The following is a 22,084-nucleotide window of genomic DNA, read 5'->3' on the forward strand; positions in this document are numbered from 1 at the left end:
GTCCTCTGTCACCTTCTATCTTGTTTTCTTTGTGCCCCTCCCCACCCCCATCCCTCTCCCATTCCCCCCTCCCCCCCCGTAACCACCACACTCTTATCAATGTCTCTTAGTTTCACTATTATGTCCCACCTACGTATGGAATAATACAGTTCCTGTTTTTTTCTGATTTACTTATTTCGCTTCGTATCATGTTATCAAGATCCCACCATTTTGCTGTAAATGTTCCGATGTCATCATTTCTTATGGCTGAGTAGTATTCCATAGTGTATATGTGCCACATCTTCTTTATCCAGTCGTCTATTGATGGGCTTTTTGGTTGTTTCCATGTCCTGGCCACTGTGAACAATGCTGCAATAAACATGGGGCTGCATGTGTCTTTATGTATCAATGTTTCTGAGTTTTTGGGATATATACCCAGTAGAGGGATTGCTGGGTCATAAGGAGAAACTGATCTTAAACAGAACTTTGAAATATTACAAAATTTGTTGTGATTTTTTAAAAAGTGTTTCTTAGTTATAGCTCTCTTGCTCACCTACTAAGCCATTACTGAAAAATAATAAAAATAGAGTAACTGAAATTTCTTTCTCTCTCAGGTAATATATATAATATTCCAATATGCCTGTGGCTGCTGGACACATACCCATATAATCCCCCTATCTGTTTTGTTAAGCCTACTAGTTCAATGACTATCAAAACAGGAAAGCATGTTGATGCAAATGGAAAGATATATCTTCCTTATCTACATGAATGGAAACATGTAAGTATTAACAGTGTTCTGTGAATTTGTTGTATTTTATATATTTTGTTCACTAGCATCTACTTTTTTTAACACTCAAAGCGGATTCCAAGGAGGAGGTAAGTTCATTTAAGATCATTAATCACTGAGTTGGGTAATTGGAAAAGGCTCTCTAACACAAATATGGTCATGCACCGTATGACAGCATTTCAGCCAACAACAGACTATTATATACAATAGTGGTCACATAAGATTATAATGGAGCTGGAAAATTCCTGTCACCTAGTGATATCATAGCTATCCCAGCAGTATAGCGCAATGCATTACTCACATGTTTGTGGTCATTCTGGTATAAATAAGCCTACTACACTGCCAGTCATATAAAAGTATAACACATACAATTATAATAGTAGGCTATACCATCTAGGTTTGTGTAAGTGCACTCCATGGTGTTCACACAATGATAAAATCACCTAATGATGCATATCCCTGTTAAGTGGTACATGACTATATATCTTATATTTTTATAGCACTTGGTAATTTAACTCTTATTTGCCTGAGTAGAACCTTTAAGAATAGATAGGATTTATATAGTGGGATGTGCATTTAAAAAACTAGTCTACTGATGGCATATATTTGAGATGAGAAACTGTTCAAATCTCATTACTTATAGTTTTCCTATCAAGAAATAGTAATAGTCGGAAACTTTTATTTCTGCCTCTGATGCTAAAGCTCTGGCAGACCAATGTTCCTATCAAAATAACTAGAGAGGCCAGAGTACAAACAGCATCTGTAAAAGCCTTTGGAGAACTGGAAGCGATCAGTACTGGAACAGCCAAGGTCCTCTAGTGAAGAGAAGCACAAGAGATAAGCCAACATTCTACCAACTTTCCCTATGCATATTTACTGATTCTTGCTATGGGGTACAAGGCTGAGAATCTTAGCTAAGAGGCAGAGAAACCTGCAGAGTTTCTAGCAGCTTCACAAAGCTGAAAAGACAACAGTTGCTATTTTATCCGCCAATGCAGCCAGTACTTTAGGAGCCAAAATTTGGGAGAAAAAGAAGATACAAAGAAATAAACCAGAACCTGACCAGTGGTGTTGCAGTGGATAGAGCCATTGACCTGTGCACTGAGGTCCCAGATTCCAAACACCAAGGTCACCAGCTTGGGCATGGGATCATCCATGTGATGATCCCATGGTCACTGGCTTAAGCCCAGAGGTTGCTGGCTTGAGCAAGGGGGGTCACTGGCTCGACCTGAGCCCCTTGGTCAAGGCATATATGAGAAACAATCAATGAACAACTAAAGTCCTACAACTGATTCTCATTTCTCTCCCTTCTTCCCTTTCTCTCTGGTTATTTATTTATTTATTTATTTATTTTTAATCTCATGCACGCACTTTAACAAATTAAAAAATAAACCAGATAATCCAAGTTTCCCCTTCAAGGCAAGATGCTAAATTAAGCCAAGCGGAAAACTTCTGAAAAACAGTGCCAAGTTCTCAGCAGCCTCAGATTGAAGAGGCAATAGGAGTTCAGAACCTTATCACAGAAGTGGGTGTAGATAAACATCCTAGGCTTTTAGTTGATTCCACTGGAAGAACACATTCCAGGAATGAGAAGTCAGGTATGACGAGCCTTACAAAACCCCAGCCCAAGCCTAACCAGGTAGTGGCGCAGTGGATAGAGCGTTGGACTGGGATGCAGAGGACCCAGGTTCGAGACCCCAAGGTCGTCAGTTTGAGCGCGGGCTCATCTGGCTTAAGTAAAAAGCTCACCAGCTTGGACCCAAGGTTGTTGGCTCCAGCAAGGGGTTACTTGGTCTGTGAAGGCCCACAGTTAAGGCACATATGAGAAAGCAATCAGTGAACAACTAAGGTGTCGCAAGGAAAAACTGATGATTGATGTTTCTCATCTCTCTCTGTTCCTGTCTGTCTGTCCTTATCTATCCCTCTCTCTGACTCTCTCTCTGTCCCTGTAAAAAACAAAACAAAACAAAAAAACCCCAGCCCAAATTAGCTCAGTCCCTGATTAAAGTGATTCTCAACAGTATCTTCCTGCCATAGGGTAGGTGAACCCTACTGGAAGAGGTTAATGTATAAAGCCTCTAATTTTTCACTAATGTAACCAACATACAATTTAAAATTATCAAATACATCAAGAAAGAGGAGAAAAAGATTATAGAAATAGGACAGTGCTGCTTCCAGGTAATCCAGTTATCAGACATAGACTTGAAAATAATTGTAATTAATAGGTTCAAGATGGAAAATTGTATTAACAAGGAACCAAGTAAACTCTTAGAACTGAAAAATAGAATGGTAGAAATTAAGAACTCAGGTGATGGAATTAGTAGCAGATTGAACTCAGTCACAATAGAGAATTAATGAACTGGTAAATGAATACTTCATATTTTTTAGCACTGTTAACATAGGAATAAGCCTCACAAAAGGTATACAAGTTCATTATGGAGAAAATTTTATTGAAAGACATTAAAGAAGACTTAAGGCAAAGAAACTTACTCATGGAATAAGAAATGTCAACTCTTCAAGTTGATTTACAGTATATCCTAAAGGGAATTTTTGTTTCTGTCTATATTTGTTAATTTTGTGAATTTGATAAGCTGGGTCTAAAATTGATATGGAAATGCAAAAGATTCAGAATAGCCAAGCACTCTCCAAACAGCATAAGGTCAAAGGGACTTTACCCTACAGATATCAAAATGTATTATAAAACTAATAATTAAGACAGTATGAGCCTCACCAGTGGTGGCGCAGTGGCTAGAGAGTTGACTTGGGACAGTAGGGCCAGGTTCAAAACCCTGAGGTTGCTGGCTTGAGTGAGGGCTCTCCAGCTTCAGCATTGGATCACCGGCTTGAGTTGGGATCATAGGTACGATCCCATGGTCGCTGGCTTAAAATCCAAGGTCACTGGCTTGAGCAAAGAAAGCATCACTGACTGAGCTAGAGCCTCCCCACCCCGTCAAGGCATGTATGAGAAACTGAACTAAAGTGACACAACTACAAGTTGATGTTGCCCATCTCTGTTTCTTCCTGTCTCTCTCTCAAAAAAAATAAAAAATAAAAAGAATATGAAGTACTGATTCATACTACAACATGAATGAATCTTGAAAAACATTATGCTAAAGAAAGAGGAGAAAAAGATTATAGAAATAGGACTATAGAAAAGAAGCCAAACACAAAATGTCGCATATTGTATGATTCTATTTACATGAAATGTCCAAAATAGGCAAATCCATTAATAGGAAATAGATTAATGGTTGAGTGGTTGCCAAGGGCTGAGAGAAAGGGAAAATGGGAAATAGCTGCTAATGGGTTCAGGTTTCCTTTTGAGATAATGAAAATATTCTAGAATTACCACTGAACTGGCCCTGGCTGGTTGGCTCAGTGGTAGAGTGTTGGCCCAGCATGTGGAAGTCCTGGGTTTGATTCCTAGCCAGGGCACACCGGAGAAGTAGCCATCTGCTTCTCCACCCCAACCCCTCTCCTTCCTCTCTGTCTCTCTCTTCCCCTCCCGCAGCCAAGGCTCCATTGGAGCAAAGTTGGCGGGGCACTGAGGATGGCTCCGGTCACAATGGAGCAATGCCCCAGATGGGCAGAATATCATCGCCCCGTTAGGGGGCTTGCTAGGTGGATCCCAGTTGGGCGCATGTGGGAGTCTGTCTCTGCCTGCCCACTTCTCACTTCAGAAAAATACAAAAAAAAACAACCCACTGAATGGTACACTTTTAAAGGATAAATTTAATGGTATGTGAATTATATTTCAATTTAGTGTAGGTGTTTTGCTGGGCTAAGTAATTAACAAGATAAAAGTGTGTGGTTTCAGGAGCCCTCCCCAATCCCTCATACCAACCATGATCTCCAGCCCACATTTCAGAAACTGCACATATGCCTACCCTCAGTCTCAGCATATAAATCCACAGACAAATGTAAAGCATTAGAATAGTGGCACTTCACAGGTTTTTAAACGCAGCTTTTTAAAATATTATTTGTTCATAAGTTGGGAAAAATTGAACAAATGAGGTGAGTTTGGTGCTTCGGAAAGCTGGTGAACTCTTCTATCAGTAAAGCTGATCAAGATGATTGTGTTAATTCTTCAGAACCCGATGAACTCATGTAAGAGGTATTTCAGATGAGATATACACTAAATTTATTAAGGCATGAAAATGGAACCATCAGATAAGCCAGTTTGGACATCTATGCCTAGCATAGTTTGTGTAAAATTAATGATTGATATTTGAGAGGAATATTTAGCAAACCTATATGGAAAAATATGTACTCTCTTAGTAACTATGGTATTGAAGGAATGATCTAACAGTTTGTATATTTTGTACAATGATCTACTGATTTCTAAGATAGTCTACTTTTAATTTCAGAGTTCATAGTACTGTCTAATAAAAATTAATCTAAGAATGTGTTTCTAAGGTAACATTGTCTTTTAAAGCCCTTGATATTTGTGACTACTGCTTATGTTCACCCTGAATTTAGACCAGAATATTTTATTTGTCCATTGGAAAAGTTTTGGTTATCTGTGTGAACTCAAATGAAAAACAATACTATCTGAATTTTGCAGTGTATTGCTTTGACTACTGCTGTTTTTATATATATGTAGTAGCCTCCTGTTATCCATGGGGATGCATTCCAAGACCCCCAGTAGATGCCTAAAACTTTGGGTAGTACCAAACTATATATATATACTATGTTTTATTCCTACACATATATACTTATGCTAAAGTTTAATTTATAAATTAGGCACAGTAAAAGATGATAATAAAATATAATTATAACACTATACTATAATACAAGTTATGTGAATGTGTTCACTTGTTTCAGAGAATCCCTTGCTGACGTGTTCAGATAGGCCTAGTGCTTTCTGATGCAACAGTTGCTGTCAAATGGAACACATTCTCTGTTCATGTCTAATACCCTCAAATATAATACCTTTTCCATCTTTACTGAGCCACCTATCATACACTGTGGCTGTCATTTTTGCAGTTTGAGGCGCTGCAGCAGCAATACCAGTGTGAACTTCTTTTTTCTTATTCACAATTTCACAGGTAGAAGTCATTCTTACTATAGATCTTAGTAAACTCACCATATGATTTTTTTATTATTTAGTCAAGAACTTTCACCTTTTCACTTAAGGAAAGCACTTTATGGCTCCTCTGGCATATCCAAAATGCCAGCATCACTACTCTTGCACTTTGGGGCCATTATTAAGTAAAATAGAGCTACTTGAACAGAAGCACTGTGATACCTCGACAGTCAATCTGATAACCAAAGTGGCAACTAGGTTACTAATGGGTGGGTAGCATATACAGCATGGACAAGGGGATTTTATATGCTGGGCGGGGTGGCATGAGATTTCATCATGCTGCTTAGAATGATGCACAGTTTAAAAATTCTGAATTATTTCTGAAGTTTTCTATTTAATATTTTCAGCCAGAGGTAATAAACTGCAGAGATCGAAACCTTGGATAAGTGGGGATAAGTGCTGTACATAAAGCAACAGACTTGCTACACAGAAATAACTAAAGAATAAGTTAAAAAAATCACCTAACTTGCCTGACCAGGCAGTGGTGCAGTGGATAGAGCGTTGGACTGGGATGTGGAGGACCCAGGTTCGAGACCCCGAGGTCACCAGCTTGAGCGCGGGTTCATCTGGTTTGAGCAAAAGCTCACTAGCTTGGACCCAAGGTCGCTGGCTCGAGCAAGGGGTTACTCAGTCTGCTGAAGGCTCGCGGTCAAGGCACATATGAGAAACCAATCAATAAACAACTAAGGTGTCGCAAGGAAAAACTGATGATTGATGCTTCTTATCTCTCTTCGTTCCTGTCTGTCTGTCCCTGTCTGTCCCTCTCTCTGACTCTCTTTCTGTCTCTGTTAAAAAAAAAAAAAATCACCTAACTTTATTAAATTAATTAAATGAAATTTTTGTGTTTGAGATCCTGTAAAAATAATCAAGTTGAGTTGAAAACTGATAAGAAATGGGCACTTTTCCTTTTTTTGCCAAAAATTAAATCTATAACTGACCTAAGTTTGTTTTCTGTTTTTAGCCACAGTCAGACTTGTTGGGGCTTATTCAGGTCATGATTGTGGTGTTTGGAGATGAACCTCCAGTCTTTTCTCGACCTACAATGTCAGCATCTTATCCACCATACCAGGCAACGGGGCCACCAAACAGTAAGTAGAATTGAGATTTGATTTTTAAACTCATAGAAACAAAAAACAGTGTTAACAAAATGTTTCTAATGACTTCACTTTGTTTTTTAGCTTATCAAGTTAGTGGATTTTTTGGAGGTATTCTGAGGCCCCACATCTGCATGTACAGATTCCCACCAAAGACTGGCATTTGGGCTTTCGTTTGTGGGTAGAAATCTAACTCTGGGTGTGCTGGATTCCAGAATACAGGAGAAAGAATGCTGGAATAGAGCTAGAATTTTTTTAAAATTATGCATGCCATGGAATAGCCTTATTTGATCAGTTTGGAAGCAGATATAACTTGAAAGGTAGCCTGACCTCTCCTTTTCTTTGCAACTCCAGGATCAGTGTTATATAAAACTCAATAACAAAGTCAACAAAATCATTCACATTCAGCTATTCTGGGTATACACAATTGGACATCTAGCTCTCAGCTTTCTTCTCTTTAGTACAGCCAATTCATGATTTGACTTTTTGTGGAGGGAGGGTGGGCATGGAGTCAGTAACAATTCTCCCCTAATTGGTGTACATTATTTCAGCTATTTCTTGGTTTTTAAAAATAATTCTTACTGATACTTTAAAATCACCCTGGATAATTAAGAATTGGTTGTACCTACTTGTTTGGCTTTATTAAACCTGCATTGATTTCATTGTTTTGAGCTGTTATTTTTATAAGATTATTTTAAGATTATAATTAACCAGATTTATTAATCTTATAAGTGAGATTATATAAGTTTTATTTTTCTGCTGAAAATTATCCTCTTTTTAATCCATTCTGTCTTGAGGAACATTTTGACTCATAAGCTGATTGGGAATTTAACAAAAAGAATTTTCTAGTCTGATCGGTGGTGGCGCAGTGGGTAGTGTCAGCCTGGGGTGCTGAGATCCCAGGTTTGAAACCCCGAGGTCACTGGCTTGAGCAAGGGGTCACTGGCTCAGCTGGAGCCGCCCTGTCAGGGCACATAAGAAAAGCAATTGATGAACATCTACAGTGCAGCAACTACAAGTTAATGCTTCTCATCTCTCTCCCTTCCTGTCCATGTCCCTCTTTATCTCTTTAAAAAAAAGAAAAGAAAAAGAACTTTCTAAACCTATTTCCTTTTCCTGTCCTGCCTTCCCAGGATTTAGTACCTCTTTTTTTTTCTTTTTGGATTTAGTACCTCTTTTAATGAAGATGCTAGGTATTCTTTTGGACCAGAAATTTTTCATCTGAAATTCTTTTGACTCTAGTACCCAAGATTAGATAATCTTGCTCATGTTAGTTTGAAATATCAGATATTTCCTAATGCATCGTTGGTTTATTTGCTCAAGTAACATAGCATTGACCACTTAAGATTAAGGTAACATTTTCAGAAATTTAGGCAGTCTCCTGAGCAACATTTTTTCCCTAAGTTTCTTCCAGTTTTGTATTGACATCGGAAGTGCAGCATTCTAGAAAAAGACCACACTGAAATCGCTATTGCTGTTCAATTTTGTACTTACTGCAAATCACATTAAGTAATCTAGAACCAATTTAAATAAATTACTGAAAGACCAATTTACTATTCATCCATTCCAGTTTAATACTTTTTATACATTTAAACATTTTTAATATGTATAACTATTAAGAAATGAAGGTCTGGATTCCATTCCCACGTACATCAAGGAATAGCTTGGAAATTTGAATACATTCTTAAATATCTTCTAGATGAGAAGTTCTATATTTCTATTATTACAACAGTATTATTATTACTCAAAACATTTTTGATCTCCTGTTTTAGGATGATTTTTGAGCTAGCTATGAGATACATTTAAAAAGTGTTAAATGTTCAAGTAAAAAATGTTATGTTCAATCCTTTTTGTGGACAACTGACAGTAATACCGACAGTGGAGAAGCAAATGGGCGCTTGTCCTGTGTGCCCTGGCCGGGAATCGAGGAATTCCTTTTTTTTTTCCATCAAATTCCCAGTGCTTGTCACATAAAAGGCACTAAAACATTGATTGGATTTAGAGTTAATTCATTATGTTGAGTGAGAAAAACTTCACTGAGGATGAATTTATTCTCAGACAAGTCATGTTCAGTTAAAGCCAAAATTAACTTCTCTTTTACTCCTCTATGTTAATTAGCCTTTTGGCACCGCTGCCTAGTTATGATATTGGTGTTCATTTTTATTTTTTACTTTTTATTGAATTTATTGGGGTGACATTGGTTAATAAAATTATATAGGTTTCAGGTGTACAGCTCTGTAATACATCATCTGTATATTGTATTGTGTGCCCACCACTCCAAGTCAGGTTTCCTTTCATCCCATTTATCCCCTGCCCCCCATGCCCTCGTCCACCTCCCTGCCTCCCCCAGTCCCCTAATCCCTTGTCCTCTGATAATCACCACACTATTGTCTGTGTCACTGGAGTTCTCTTTAAAAATATATATATATATATTATATATAATATATATATATAATATATATAAAGCATTCTTTAAGCTTGCTAGATTTGAGCCTTTCTCCCAAGTATTTCCAAGCTTTTGTTTTGTTTTTAACCAGTCTAGCTGAATATAAGTTTTGTATAAGACCTAGTAACTTGAAGTCTCTGAAAATATTCAATCAAGCCAACAAAACTAGCTGTGCTCATCGGTCAATATAGTCTTTAAAAGAAATAGAAAAAGATTTCTTAGATATAATGAAGAGGTCTCTTTTTTAAAAGATGACCTTGGACCAGAAGAGGGCAGAATTACTTTCTTTTTTTTTTTTTTTTCAGAATTACTTTCTTCTAAACTCCAAATTGAACCAGCTCCTGTCTCGAGAGAGAGAGGGAGAGTTGGAGACCCCTTCAGGGTTTACAGAGCTGACCAGGTTGACCTATTTGCCAGTTAGTCCTTGTTGGGATTGTCACGTGTGTTGTCATTACTCGTGTTTAATGCTTTGAGAATTACGTGATTTGTAGAGCATTATGCTTTAAGTAAAGAACTAATAATATGGATGGAGTGTTTGTTTTGGTGCTGAGATTTGGATTCTTTAATTATATGAAATTTTGCTGTGGTTTGACAATGATGTATCTCTCATGGTAACCCATGTGTTCAGGGTTATGCATATTATTTAAAAATGTTAAAACTTATTTTCAGCTTCCTACATGCCAAGCATGCCAGGTGGAATCTCTGCATACCCATCTGGATACTCTTCCAATCCCAGGTAATGAAATTTTTTTCCCTTTTTTAAAATTCTTGTCTTTTATTAACCCATAATACAATTACTTGCTTCCGGTTTGTTGAAGTAATAGGTCAGACGACATTTGCCACAATGTCTGTTAAAGTGGCTGGTCATAAAAATTCCAGTACTGCATTCATCTGAAAGGCACTTCTGACAAAGGCAAATCTTAACACAAAGGAGGAATGGACTCCTGAATGTTGTAGTCAGACAAAGCACATCCATCTTCCAGCTGCTTGCCAGCCAAGATCAGTCTTTACGGATCAGGAGGAATTTCTTCCTTACCCTGCATCTTGGCCTTTACATTTTCTCTTGTCTCAGAGCCTCGACAGTGGTGTATTCCCAGTAAGGGTTTTCACGAAAACCTGTATCTTGGTGGTGATTCCACCGCAATTGGACCTTAAAATTCTTGCTACTTCCCTTTAAGAACAGTGTAGGTGGCTCAAAGGTTAACAGAATGCTAATTATAATGAATTCAACCAGGAGAATAATATTTTAATACCCTTTTTAAAAACTTACCTTTTCTGAGCCCTGGCCAGGCAGCTTAATTGGTTGTGGGTTTGATGATCCCCAGTCAGGGCACATACAGGAATCAACCAATGAATGTATGGGTGGGCGAAACAACAGATGGATGTTTCTCCCTCTCCCTCTCTCCTTTTCCCTCTCTTCCTTTCCCTCTCCCTCCCTTCCTCTCCCTCTCTCTCCTTCTCTCTCTCCTCTCTCTTCTCATCCCATCTTTCTCCCTCCCTTTCTCATTTGTCCCCCTTTCTCTAAAATCAATAAATAAAAAATTTTACCTTTCTTGTACATTACAAAGAACAAATTCATAAGATGGAGTCAGTCTTGTCCCCATGATATTTATTCATTCAGTTATAGACTACATGTACTACCAATCTTTATTACCCATTTGATAATATGACACAGGTAAATTAAATTAATAATGTAGTCTATGAGTAATGTACACTAGAAAATTAATGAGAAATAATTTTTTTTTTGAGAAATAATTTTTTTTTTTTTCCATTTTTCTGAAGCTGGAAACAGGGAGAGACAGTCAGACAGACTCCCGCATGCGCCCGACCGGGATCCACCCGGCACGCCCACCATGGGGCGACGCTCTGCCCATCCTGGGTGTCGCCATGTTGCGACCAGAGCCACTCTAGCGCCTGAGGCAGAGGCCACAGAGCCATCCCCAGAGCCCGGGCCATCTTTGCTCCAATGGAGCCTTGGCTGCAGGAGGGGAAGAGAGAGACAGAGAGGAAAGCGTGGCGGAGGGGTGGAGAAGCAAATGGGCGCTTCTCCTGTGTGCCCTGGCCGGGAATCGAACCCGGGTCCTCTGCACGCTAGGGAGAAATAATTCTTAACTCATGTTTTAAATGTGTACTTGTACCATTGGTAATCTAGGACTACAGTACTTTCAAAAGGGGGTTGTAGGGCAGGCTTCAAGTACAAGACTGGCATATACTTGTGCCTAAATAAGACTTCCAGCTATCTTAAAAATTAACAAGAAATTTTTAACCCTGCTCTTAGTATCAGATAACTCTCACAGATATATTTAGCCATATTTCCTAAACACCTGCTATGACTATATATATATAGATTTACACATATAATATGCAGGATATTATAACTTAAATTTGGCAAACTTATTTCTGGGCCTTTCTTAATTTCAGAGACTAGCTTTCTAAGGTAGTAAGCATTCTGTCACATTAGACAGGTAAATAGAGACTAGGTGAACATCTGTCAGGAACAATAGAGATAAAGTCCTATGATTATAATATATAACTAGGCTATAAGTTTTAGATTTCTTGTGGCCCTTATTTTTCTGATTAAGTTCTAAATGGAATCCTGTCTGAAGCCCTGAAATTAGAAGCCTTTATAATTAATAGTTGCTAGTAAGAACGAACTCTGGACATGTAGGTAATAGTTGTTGGAAGGACAATAAGGAAATAGACTTATGAATAATGAAGCCATTGCAAAGAAACTTTTAAATCAAAATGAAGGTCAAAGACACAAAAATGTGACCCTTATTCACCCATCATACATAACCATGAAAGTGTGGTTTGTGAAGGTAAGGAGTTCGTTTTGAGTCAGCTATTTTTTCAAAGATTTTATATTCTTTCCTGTGAAACATAACTTTTCATCTCAAGATGTAACATGCTCATGAGCTGTAAAGGGTGACTGTATTCAAATTGCCATCAATTATCTTTCTCTATATAAAGGGCCTTGGCAGAAGACCTTCAGAATTTCTTTCTCTTATCCCTTTGTCCTAAAAGAGAATTAATAAACCAGTGGTTGAAGAAGAATTGTTATCTTAAAACAGTAAATATGAGTCTTTTTTCTTGCTATAGAGAGTTGGACTAGATGATCTCTAAGGTCTCTTCCAAATATTAAGATCTTTTCAAAGTTTTACTTAGCACTTGCAGTATTTATACAAGGAAACTAAATGTTATGTCAAGAATAGTTTTTCCAGTTTTAATATGTGTACTAGCAAGCATGTATTTAAATGATTAGAAAACAATGCCTGATATCAGAAAATGGAAACTGCTGTTATAAAGTGATTTGGAGGGAGGAGCTTAAAGAAAGTTTCATAAATGCAAGAACTGATTTAAGGATGACCTTAAATAAATCATTTGTGTTTAGAGGTGGAGGGAGCAGCAAAGAGTAATAACATTTGATAACAGAGGAAACCACCAATTATCAAATTCAGCCCACTCATTTTATGTAAGCAAAGGTACAATCACACACACACTAAAGTAACCCCAGTAAAGAATAGGGAAACACTTTAGTCGATTGGAGAATATAAGGTTATGAGTAGAGAAATAGGTGCAACTTCCATAGGTAATATAGATCTCCCCAAACCTTCCCTGATCTCTAGCTAGTTTTGGTTTTCCACTCTCCATCTCCTGAGCTTTTATTTAGCGTTTGTTTTTCCTTTATCCTAACAAGATTGTTGACAGGGATCTTGCCCTGTTTTGATTATTAGTGTCCTGAGGAAGAGATGGATTCATATCTTAGTTCCTACCTGAAGCCCTTAGACACAGTACCTTAGATATAATAAATAGTAAATTTTGAAGAGGTACATAAGAAAAAGAAACACAATAAATATCTGTGGAGTGTTATAAAATAGGTCAAAAAACACTCCTTAAAAATTTGAAAAAGATTTGCTACCTAGGGCAAATTGCCTAAAAATATACAAAGGTAAGAAATATTGCAGTAGTCTTCTCTTATCTCTCTTCTGCTTTCCATGGTTTCAGTTACCTGTGGTCAGTCATAGTCCAAAAATATGAAATAGAAAAAGCAGAAATTAACAATTCATCAATTTTCAGTTGCATGCCGTTCTTGATAGCAGGATTAAATCCTGCACCGTCGTACTCCGCCTCGCCTGGGACATGAACCATCCCCTTGTCCAGTGCATCCGTGCAGATATGCTGCCTGCCCGTTAGTCTCTTGGTAGCCCTCACCAGTTTGTCATAGTATACAGTGCCTATGTTCAGGTAACCCACCTTTCACTTAATAATGGCTCCAAAGTCCTAGAGTAGTGATGCTAACCATTTGTCAGGGATATTGTAAATGGTATTTCTGAAACAGTGTTGGATAGGAGACAGAAGGACAATACTCCTAAGTCAAGTTCCTTCTCACTCTGATATGAACTACATGAATGACACATAATTGTCATAGCATGAGAAATTTTGAAACTTTATTTAAATAGGAATATGTTCAGCCAGGGCACACAGGAGAAGCGCCCATTTGCTTCTCCACCCCTCCGCCGTGCTTTCCTCTCTGTCTCTCTCTTCCCCTCCCGCAGCCAAGGCTCCATTGGAGCAAAGATGGCCCGGGCGCTGGGGATGGCTCTGTGGCCTCTGCCTCAGGCGCTAGAGTGGCTCTGGTCGCAACAAGGCGACGCCCCGGAGGGGCAGAGCATCGCCCCCTGGTGGGCAGAGCTTCGCCCCTGGTGGGCGTGCCGGGTGGATCCCGGTCGGGCGCATGCGGGGAGTCTGTCTGACTGTCTCTCCCTGTTTCCAGCTTCAGAAAAATGAAAATAAATAAATAAATAAATAAATAAATAAATAGGAATATGTTCAGATCAGACATTTGTAAAGGTTATCAATGAACCACAAGTAAAATCTAAATAGTATCATTTCCCTCTGTGCTAGGAAATCAGAATGGAAAAGTTCTCTCACTAAATATTTGTTGCTTCCTGTCCTGATGCTGTTGAACTGCCCTTAGAAATACTCTAGTTGCTTTCTGCTGCTGTGAAAGTAACTCTCAAATAACCAGGCCGAGCAAGAACATTTTAACCATTCACTTTGAGAGCAAACTCAGTGTCATTAATGGAATTTCTGTAGAACTTTGCTTGAGTAGACATCGGTAGTTCTAAGACAGTAAAGTTAGTAACTGGGAAAAGAACGACATGTCAGGCTTAACTTCCTGAACGGGGTTCTAAAGATACTATAGTGTTGGGTCAGCTTGTTATATATTTTTTCCATAGTTGTGTACCCATTGATTATTTCTCATACCTGCCCAGACTGGGGATTGAGCTGTAATCCTGGTGACCTCAGTGCTGCAGGACAACACTGTCTCTACTGTGCCACCAGCCAGGGCCCGAGTCATTTTAATATTTAATATTTTCTGTTCTTTAGTGGTTATCCAGGCTGTCCGTACCCACCTGGTGGTCCATATCCTGCTACAACAAGTTCCCAGTACCCTTCCCAGCCTCCTGTGACCACTGTTGGTAAGTAGCCTTCAAAATTGTATTTCTCTACATAGGAAAGGCAGGCTGAGTCTCCTGTTGTGAAAAATGCATTTCACTTTTTTTATTGAATAAATTTGACATGTAACATTATATAAGTTAAGGTGTATAGCATGTTACTTTAATACATTTTTTTTTGTTTTTGGGTTTTTTTTTTGTATTTTTCCGAAGCTGGAAACGGGGAGGCAGTCAGACAGACAGACTCCCGCATGTGCCCAACCGGGATCCACCCGGCATGCCCACCAGGGGGCGATGCTCTGCCCATCTTGGAGCGTCGCTCTGCTGCAATCAGAGCCATTCTAGTGCCTGAGGCAGAGGCCACAGAGCCATCCTCAGCGCCCGGGCCAACTTTGCTCCAATGGAGTCCTGGCTGCGGGAGGGGAAGAGAGAGACAGAGAGGAAGGAGAGGGGGAGGGGTGGAGAAGCAGATGGGCACTTCTCCTGTGTGCCCTGGCCAGGAATCGAACCCAGGACTCCTGCATGCCAGGCTGACGCTCTACCACTGAGCCAACCGGCCAGGGCCCTTTAATACAGTTTTTAATTTTTTTTTTTTATTTTTTTTTATTTTATTTATTCATTTTAGAAAGGAGAGAGAGAGGAGAGAAAGAGAGAGATAGAAGGGGGGAGGAGCAGGAAGCATCAACTCCCATATGTCCCTTGACCAGGCAAGCCCAGGGTTTTGAACCGGCGACCTCAGCATTTCCAGGTCGACACTTTATCCACTGCGCCACCACAGGTCAGGCCCTTTAATACAGTTTTATGTTGTAATTTTGCCGTTGTAGCAAAATTACATAATTATAATAAGATATTATTGTCTGTATTCATTATACTGCACATTAGATCTCTGTGGCTTATTTACTACTCATTACAAGCTGGTATCCTTAAACACCGTTAGTCTTATCCTTACTACCCCAACTTTTCATTTCACATTGAAATGTTAGAATACTCCTTAGAGGATACCCTTGATGGTAATTTACTTCAAAAGCTTCTTGGGCCCTGGCTGGTTTGCTCAGTGCAGAGCATCAGCCCAGCATGTGGATGTGCTGGGTTCAATCCCAGGTCAGGGCACACAAGAGAAGCGACCATCTGCTTCTCTCCCCCTTCCCTCTCCCTCTTCTCTCCCCCTTCCCTCTCCCTCTTCTCTCCCCCTTCCCTCTCCCTCTTCTCTCCCCCTTCCCTCTCCCTCTTCTCTCCCCCTTCCCTCTCCCTCTTCTCTCCCTCTTCTCTCCCTCTTCTCTCCCCCTTCCCTCCCCCTCTTCTCTCCCTCTTCTCTCCCTCTTCTCTCCCCCTTCCCTCTCCCTCTTCTCTCCCCCTTCCCTCTCCCTCTTCTCTCCCCCTTCCCTCTCCCTCTTCTCTCCCCCTTCCCTCTCCCTCTTCTCTCCCCCTTCCCTCTCCCCCTTCTCTCCCCCTTCCCTCTCCCTCTTCTCTCCCCCTTCCCTCTCCCTCTTCTCTCCCCCTTCCCTCTCCCTCTTCTCTCCCCCTTCCCTCTCCCTCTTCTCTCCCCCTTCCCTCTCCCTCTTCTCTCCCCCTTCCCTCTCCCTCTTCTCTCCCCCTTCCCTCTCCCTCTTCTCTCTCCCTTCTCTCTTCCTCTTCTCCTGCAGCCAGTGGCTTGATTGGTTGGTTCAGGTGTTGGCCCTGGGCGCTAAGGATAGCTCGGTTGGTTGGAGTGCATCAGCCTCAGGCACTAAAAATAGGTTGGTTGATTCGTGCACTGGCCCCAGATGGGGGTTGCCAGGTGGATCCTGGTCAGGGCACATGTGGAAGTCTGTCTTGCTATATCTCCCCTCCTCTCACTTTAAAAAAAAAAAAAAAAAGGCTCCTGAAAGGTTTCTCTACTTCTGTACTTGGCCTCCTACAGCTTTTTATAACAGCTAGCAAGAGTGATCCTATGAAAAGAAGCAAATCATGTTACTTTTCTGCTCATAACCTTTAGTGTTCCCCATTTCACTTAGAGTTCATTCCCAAGTTCTTAGGCCTGCAAGGACCTGTGTGATCCTGTTTTCCTCCCCCCGTTTTTTCTCTGACCTCCTGCTACTCTTAGGATTTGCCCACTGCCTGTTTTCTTTGCATGGAGCAGCCAGGCCTACTCTGACCAATCAGCTACCACCATCACCACCGACCCCTAACACATACACTCCTGACAATGCTTGATATATAGAAGTTCGTCAATAAATATTTTGCTGAGTGCCTCAATGAATGTAGGCTCTTGTGAGGTTTCTTTTTTTTTCTTTTTCTTTTTTTTTTTTTTTTTTGTGAGAGAGAGAGAGAGAGAGATAGGAACAGACAGGAAGGGAGAGAGATGAGAAGCATCAGTTCTTTGTTGTAGCACCTTAGTTCATTGATTTATGTGCCTTGACGGGGGGGAGGGGGAGCTACAGCAGAGCAAGTGACTCCTTGCTCAAGCCAGTGACCTTGGGGTCATATCTGTGATCCCACACTCAAGCCAGCGACCTTGGGGTTTCAAACCTGGGTCCCCTGAGTCCCAGTTTATTTCTCTGTTACATTTTCTGATAAATTATAACCATTCTGAAATCTGATGTAGATACCCCCCCACCCCCCAAAGGCATTTTCTTCCATTGTTTTTGTCATTAATACATTCCAGTTATTGAAATTCTAGTGGCATGGTTTTGATTTTTTTTTTTATGTTCTCATCTTTACTGTAATGTAGTTCTTTTTCTACAATATAGTTTAAATGATTGAGTTAGAAACCTAATGTTGGGAGATCTGTAGTCCATAAACAAAGCGCACTAAATCTTGTTAAGCTCTGAATTTTGGTTCAGGCAACATCAATAAAATGGGAATAGTACTGTTTTGTCACCCTGTTTCTTGTTGAGATGATACTATAATTCCTTCACTTTGTGGAGGGACCTCAGGTTCTAGAGATCTTTTATGTGTTACTCATCTCAGTGCAATAGGTATGAAGCATTTTACAGCTTTAGAATAGATGATTTTCGTATATCCAAAATCGGAATATAGGGAAAATGGTATATTTAAAGTAAAATCTAGTGTTCACAGTTTTTTGGGGGGTTTTTTTTGTATTTTTTTGAAGTTGGAAACGGGGAGGCAGTCAGACAGACTTCCGCATGCGCCCGACCGGGATCCACCTGGCATGCCTACCAGGGGGCGATGCTCTGCCCATCCGGGGCGTCACTCTGTTGCGACCAGAGCCATTCCAGCGCCTGAGGCAGAGGCCATGGAGCCATCCTCAGGGCCTGGGCGAACTTTGCTCTAATGGAGCCTTGGCTGTGGGAGGGGAAGAGAGAGACAGAGAGGAAGGAGAGGGGGAGGGGTGGAGAAGCAGATGGGCGCTTCTCCTGTGTGCCCTGACCAGGAATTGAACCCGGGACTCCCGCACGCCAGGCCAATGCTCTACCACTGAGCCAACAGCCAGGGCCTAATGTTTATGTTTACAATAGGTTATAAAAGCAATTAATATTTTGTTGTACTTTTAAGAGTACTTCTTAGAAAGGCAACAAATAAATTATCATTTTATGATAATCCAGGATATCCTTTATGTTACTTTTTTAATCTCTGTTGCTTACCCCCTTGCTTTTAAACATCATATTTTAGTAGTACATAGTGCCAAACATTGTTGAACTTCAAGATTGTAGTAAAGCAAGCAGAAACAAAGTATCATTTGAATATCAGAGTTCACAAATAGTGAACATTTTCTCAGTCATCAGTGGTTATTAGGATTTGTGCTATTATTCTCTGTGCTACTGCAGCCATGAGAAAGAAGCAGTGTCATTATTTGTCCTTGTATATTGTGGAAGTGATAGTTTCCTAACTTTATAGTTCTTGATTTGATGGTGTAGAACAAACACCTGTTTAAAGGCACTATTAACTAACATATGTCTCTGTATTGTTGATGGCAATGCCTGTGCAGGTGTTGTCTTTTACCATCCCCAACAATATGGAAATCAACCACTTAAAAATGAAGCAACAAAGATGACTTTCTTTTTTTTATTATTATTTGAATGTATTGGGATGACATTGGTTTGCAAAAACAAACAGATTTCAAGTGTACAACTCAACGAAACACCATCTGTATACCACATTGTGTACCCTCTGCCCCAAGCAATGTTTCTTTCCATACCCATTTCCCCCCACCTACCCCGCTCCCCCTTTTTCCTCTGGCTGTTATCACCGTTTGGTCTATGTCTGTGTGTTATGTATATAGACTTTTTTGGCTAATCCCTTCACCTTCTTTCAACCAGTCCTCTCACTCCCCTCCCCACTCTCTGACTGCTGTCCATCTGTTCTGTATGTTCATGCCTCTGTTTCTGTTTTGTTCCTCAGTTTATTGTGAGATCATATGGTACTTGTCTTTCTCTGACTGGCTTATTTCACTTAGCGTAATAATCTTTAGGTCCATCCATGCTGTCAGGAAAGGTAAGATTTCCTTTTTTGTGGCTGCATAGTATTCCATTGTGTAAATGTACCACAGCTTTTTCATCTACTGATGGGTGCTTGGGCTGTTTCCAGATCTTGGTTATTGTAAATAATACTCTAGTGAACATAGGGGTGCATATATTCTTACAAATTAGTGTTTCAAGATTCTAAGGATAAACTTTCAGGAGTGGGATCACTGGGTCAAAAAGCAGTCCCATTTTTTATTTTTTGAGGAAACGCCATACTGTTTTCCTTAGTGGCTGCACCAGTCTACATTTTCATCAACAGTGCACACGGGTTCCCTTTTCTCCACATCCTCACCAGCATTTATTGATTTATTGATAATAGCCATTCTGGTAGGTGTGAGGTAATATCTCATTGTGGTTTTAATTTGCATCTCTCTTATGGTTAGTGATGTTGGGCATTTTTGATCCATATGTCTATTGGCCAAGAGATAGCATTCTTATAGCAACCTCTTCTGAAAAAGTAGTGAAGACAGATGGATGTAGATCTTGGGACTTAAAACAGCTCTTCCTGACTCCATTCAATGTAGTTTTGAACAACATTTAAAAGAATATCAAAGAATTCGTTTGTCTCATCTCATTTTATAGCTTTTTTTTTACCTGGGCAGACAGATTTCTGCCTATCTTGACTTAAAACTACCTTCATGAAACTGGAAACTACCTTCATGAAACTGGAGCTAAGGGCCTCAACTAAGCAGTGATGGCAGCATTGAATAATGAAAAACCTGTTGGTGATGCTTTTCCATCAGGTCTAGGCAATTGTGGGGTTTTAATACACTTGTATTATTTAACGGAGGGAGAAGTTGTAGTCTATAACTCAAATTCTTCCTTGAAGTCATTTTAAGACCAGGTTGCCCTGGCTGGTTGGCTCAGCGGTAGAGTGTCGGCCTGGAGTGTGTATGTCCTGGGTTCAGTTCCTGGTCAGGGCACACAGGAGAAGTGGCCATTTGCTTTTCTACTCCCACTCCTCTCTGTCTTTCTCTCTCTCTCTTTCTCTTTTTCTCTCTCTCTCTTCCCCATAGCCATGGCTAAAATGGTTCAAGCAAGTTGGCCCTGGGCACTGAGGATGGCTCCATGGCCTCACCTCAGGCACTAAAATAGCTCAGTTGAAGAGCAGTGGAGCAGCACCCCAGACAGGCAGAGCATCGCCCTGTAGGGGGCCCGCCGGTGGATCCCAGTTGGAGCACAGGTGCAAGTCTGTCTCTCTGTCTCCCTCCCTTTCACTTAATAATAATAAAAAAAAACTAGGTGTATTTTTGAGTAGCATCTTTGCAAGTGACTACCAAAAACGTGTTCTGCTAGAACATCAGTGGTAAAAGATGTGGGACTTGCCTTAGATTTTCTCTCCATTGCCGACATTATTTATCAACAAAGGTGTCAGAAGGAAGGTAATTTCTTGATATCCTGAGGATGAAAATGTTGGGCTTCTTCTTTCAACAGCGGTTTCTGAGTATGGTCAGTCAGCTGCTGCTTGGGATTACTTAGCCTCTGTAGTTGGCTCTGTAGCTGTAACTACCAGACCAAAGGCTGTTATGTGGGTCTGAGCAAGTAAGAGCCTAAGTAAAAATGCTGGGTTGGGGATTCACTTTTGCTGTTTAGAGGTCAGATTAGAACAGTTCGTGTGTAGTTAATTTGTATTTGAGTTATATGAAGTAGTGATCATTAGTAAATACTGTTAAAGGATAAATAAACTAATTGTGTTGTGTTTAAATCAGGCATTGTATGCTAGTGAACCTTGAAGATACTGGCTTAAATTTTTCATTGAATTGTCATACCCATTGGGTAGAGCAGGCGTAGTCAACCTTTTTATACCTACTGCCCACTTTTGTATCTCTGTTAGTAGTAAAATTTTCTAACCGCCCACCGGTTCCACAGTAATGGTGATTTTTAAAGTAGGGAAGTAACTTTACTTTATAAAATTTATAAAGCAGAGTTACAGCAAGTTAAAGCATTTAATAATAATTACTTACCAAGTATTTATGTCGGATTTTCGCTGTTTGGCAGAATAAATCTTTATAAAACAACTTACTATAGTTAAATCTATCTTTTTATTTATACTTTGGTTGCTCTGCTACTGCCCACCATGAAAGCTGGAACGCCCCCTAGTGGGCCGTAGGGACCAGGTTGACGTTGTTGGCTTCAGGCCTCTTCCTAGAAGATAACTAAATCTGTTGGTTTCAGGAAATCATTCTTCAATTTGCCACTCCTGCTTTAGGGTTTAGTGTTGGAGCATAAGGTTTATAGTGTCCCTCCCTTTGGAAATGTATGTTTTGAAACTGATGAATAGAGTAAGAACTGTTTTTCGTTTGTTTTTGTGTGAGTGGGTGGGAGAGGGACAGACAGAACAGGAAAAAGAGGAGAAACATCAGTTCTTTGTTGCGGTTCCTTAGTTGTTCATTGATTGCTTTCTCATATGTGCCTTGACCAGGGGGCTCCAGCTGGGCCCTTTCTTAAGCCAGAGACCTTGGGCTTCAAGCCAGTGACCATGGGGTCATGTCTATGATCCAGTGCTCAAGCCAGCAACCCCATGATAAAGCTGATGAACCTGTGCTCAAGCCGGTTGAGCTCACGCTCAAGCCAGTGACCTCAGGGTTTCAAAACTGGGTCCTCTGTCCCAGGTTGACGCTCTATCTACTATGCCACCGCCTGATCAGGCAAGAATTGTTAAGAAAGAAGATTCTATTTGTTGTGTTGATGTTTGGGGAATTAAATATGGTTAGTAAAGGAAAGGTCATTTGTGGGGATTAGTTTTAACCATATTTAATAATAAAGTAGAATA

General features: G+C 40.1%; 1 protein-coding gene and 1 pseudogene across 2 annotated transcripts in view; one reads left to right on the plus strand and one right to left on the minus strand.

The window, feature by feature from the left end:
• TSG101 (tumor susceptibility 101) overlaps positions 1–22,084 on the plus strand; it is a 49,057-nt gene that overhangs the window by 17,151 nt on the left and 9,822 nt on the right. The window contains exons 4-8 of one of the 2 annotated variants that reach the window (XM_066364728.1): positions 594–757; positions 6,811–6,937; positions 7,028–7,054; positions 10,059–10,125; positions 14,781–14,872. In XM_066364728.1, the coding sequence (XP_066220825.1) occupies positions 594–757; positions 6,811–6,937; positions 7,028–7,054; positions 10,059–10,125; positions 14,781–14,872 (477 nt within the window). The remainder of the gene's footprint in view (positions 1–593; positions 758–6,810; positions 6,938–7,027; positions 7,055–10,058; positions 10,126–14,780; positions 14,873–22,084) is intronic. The other variant, XM_066364738.1, reaches the window with a different exon arrangement.
• LOC136389663 (ubiquitin-ribosomal protein eS31 fusion protein-like) lies at positions 10,168–13,538 on the minus strand (annotated as a pseudogene).

This window comes from Saccopteryx leptura, chromosome 1 (genome assembly GCF_036850995.1).
Source record: "Saccopteryx leptura isolate mSacLep1 chromosome 1, mSacLep1_pri_phased_curated, whole genome shotgun sequence".
Taxonomy (NCBI): domain Eukaryota; kingdom Metazoa; phylum Chordata; class Mammalia; order Chiroptera; family Emballonuridae; genus Saccopteryx; species Saccopteryx leptura.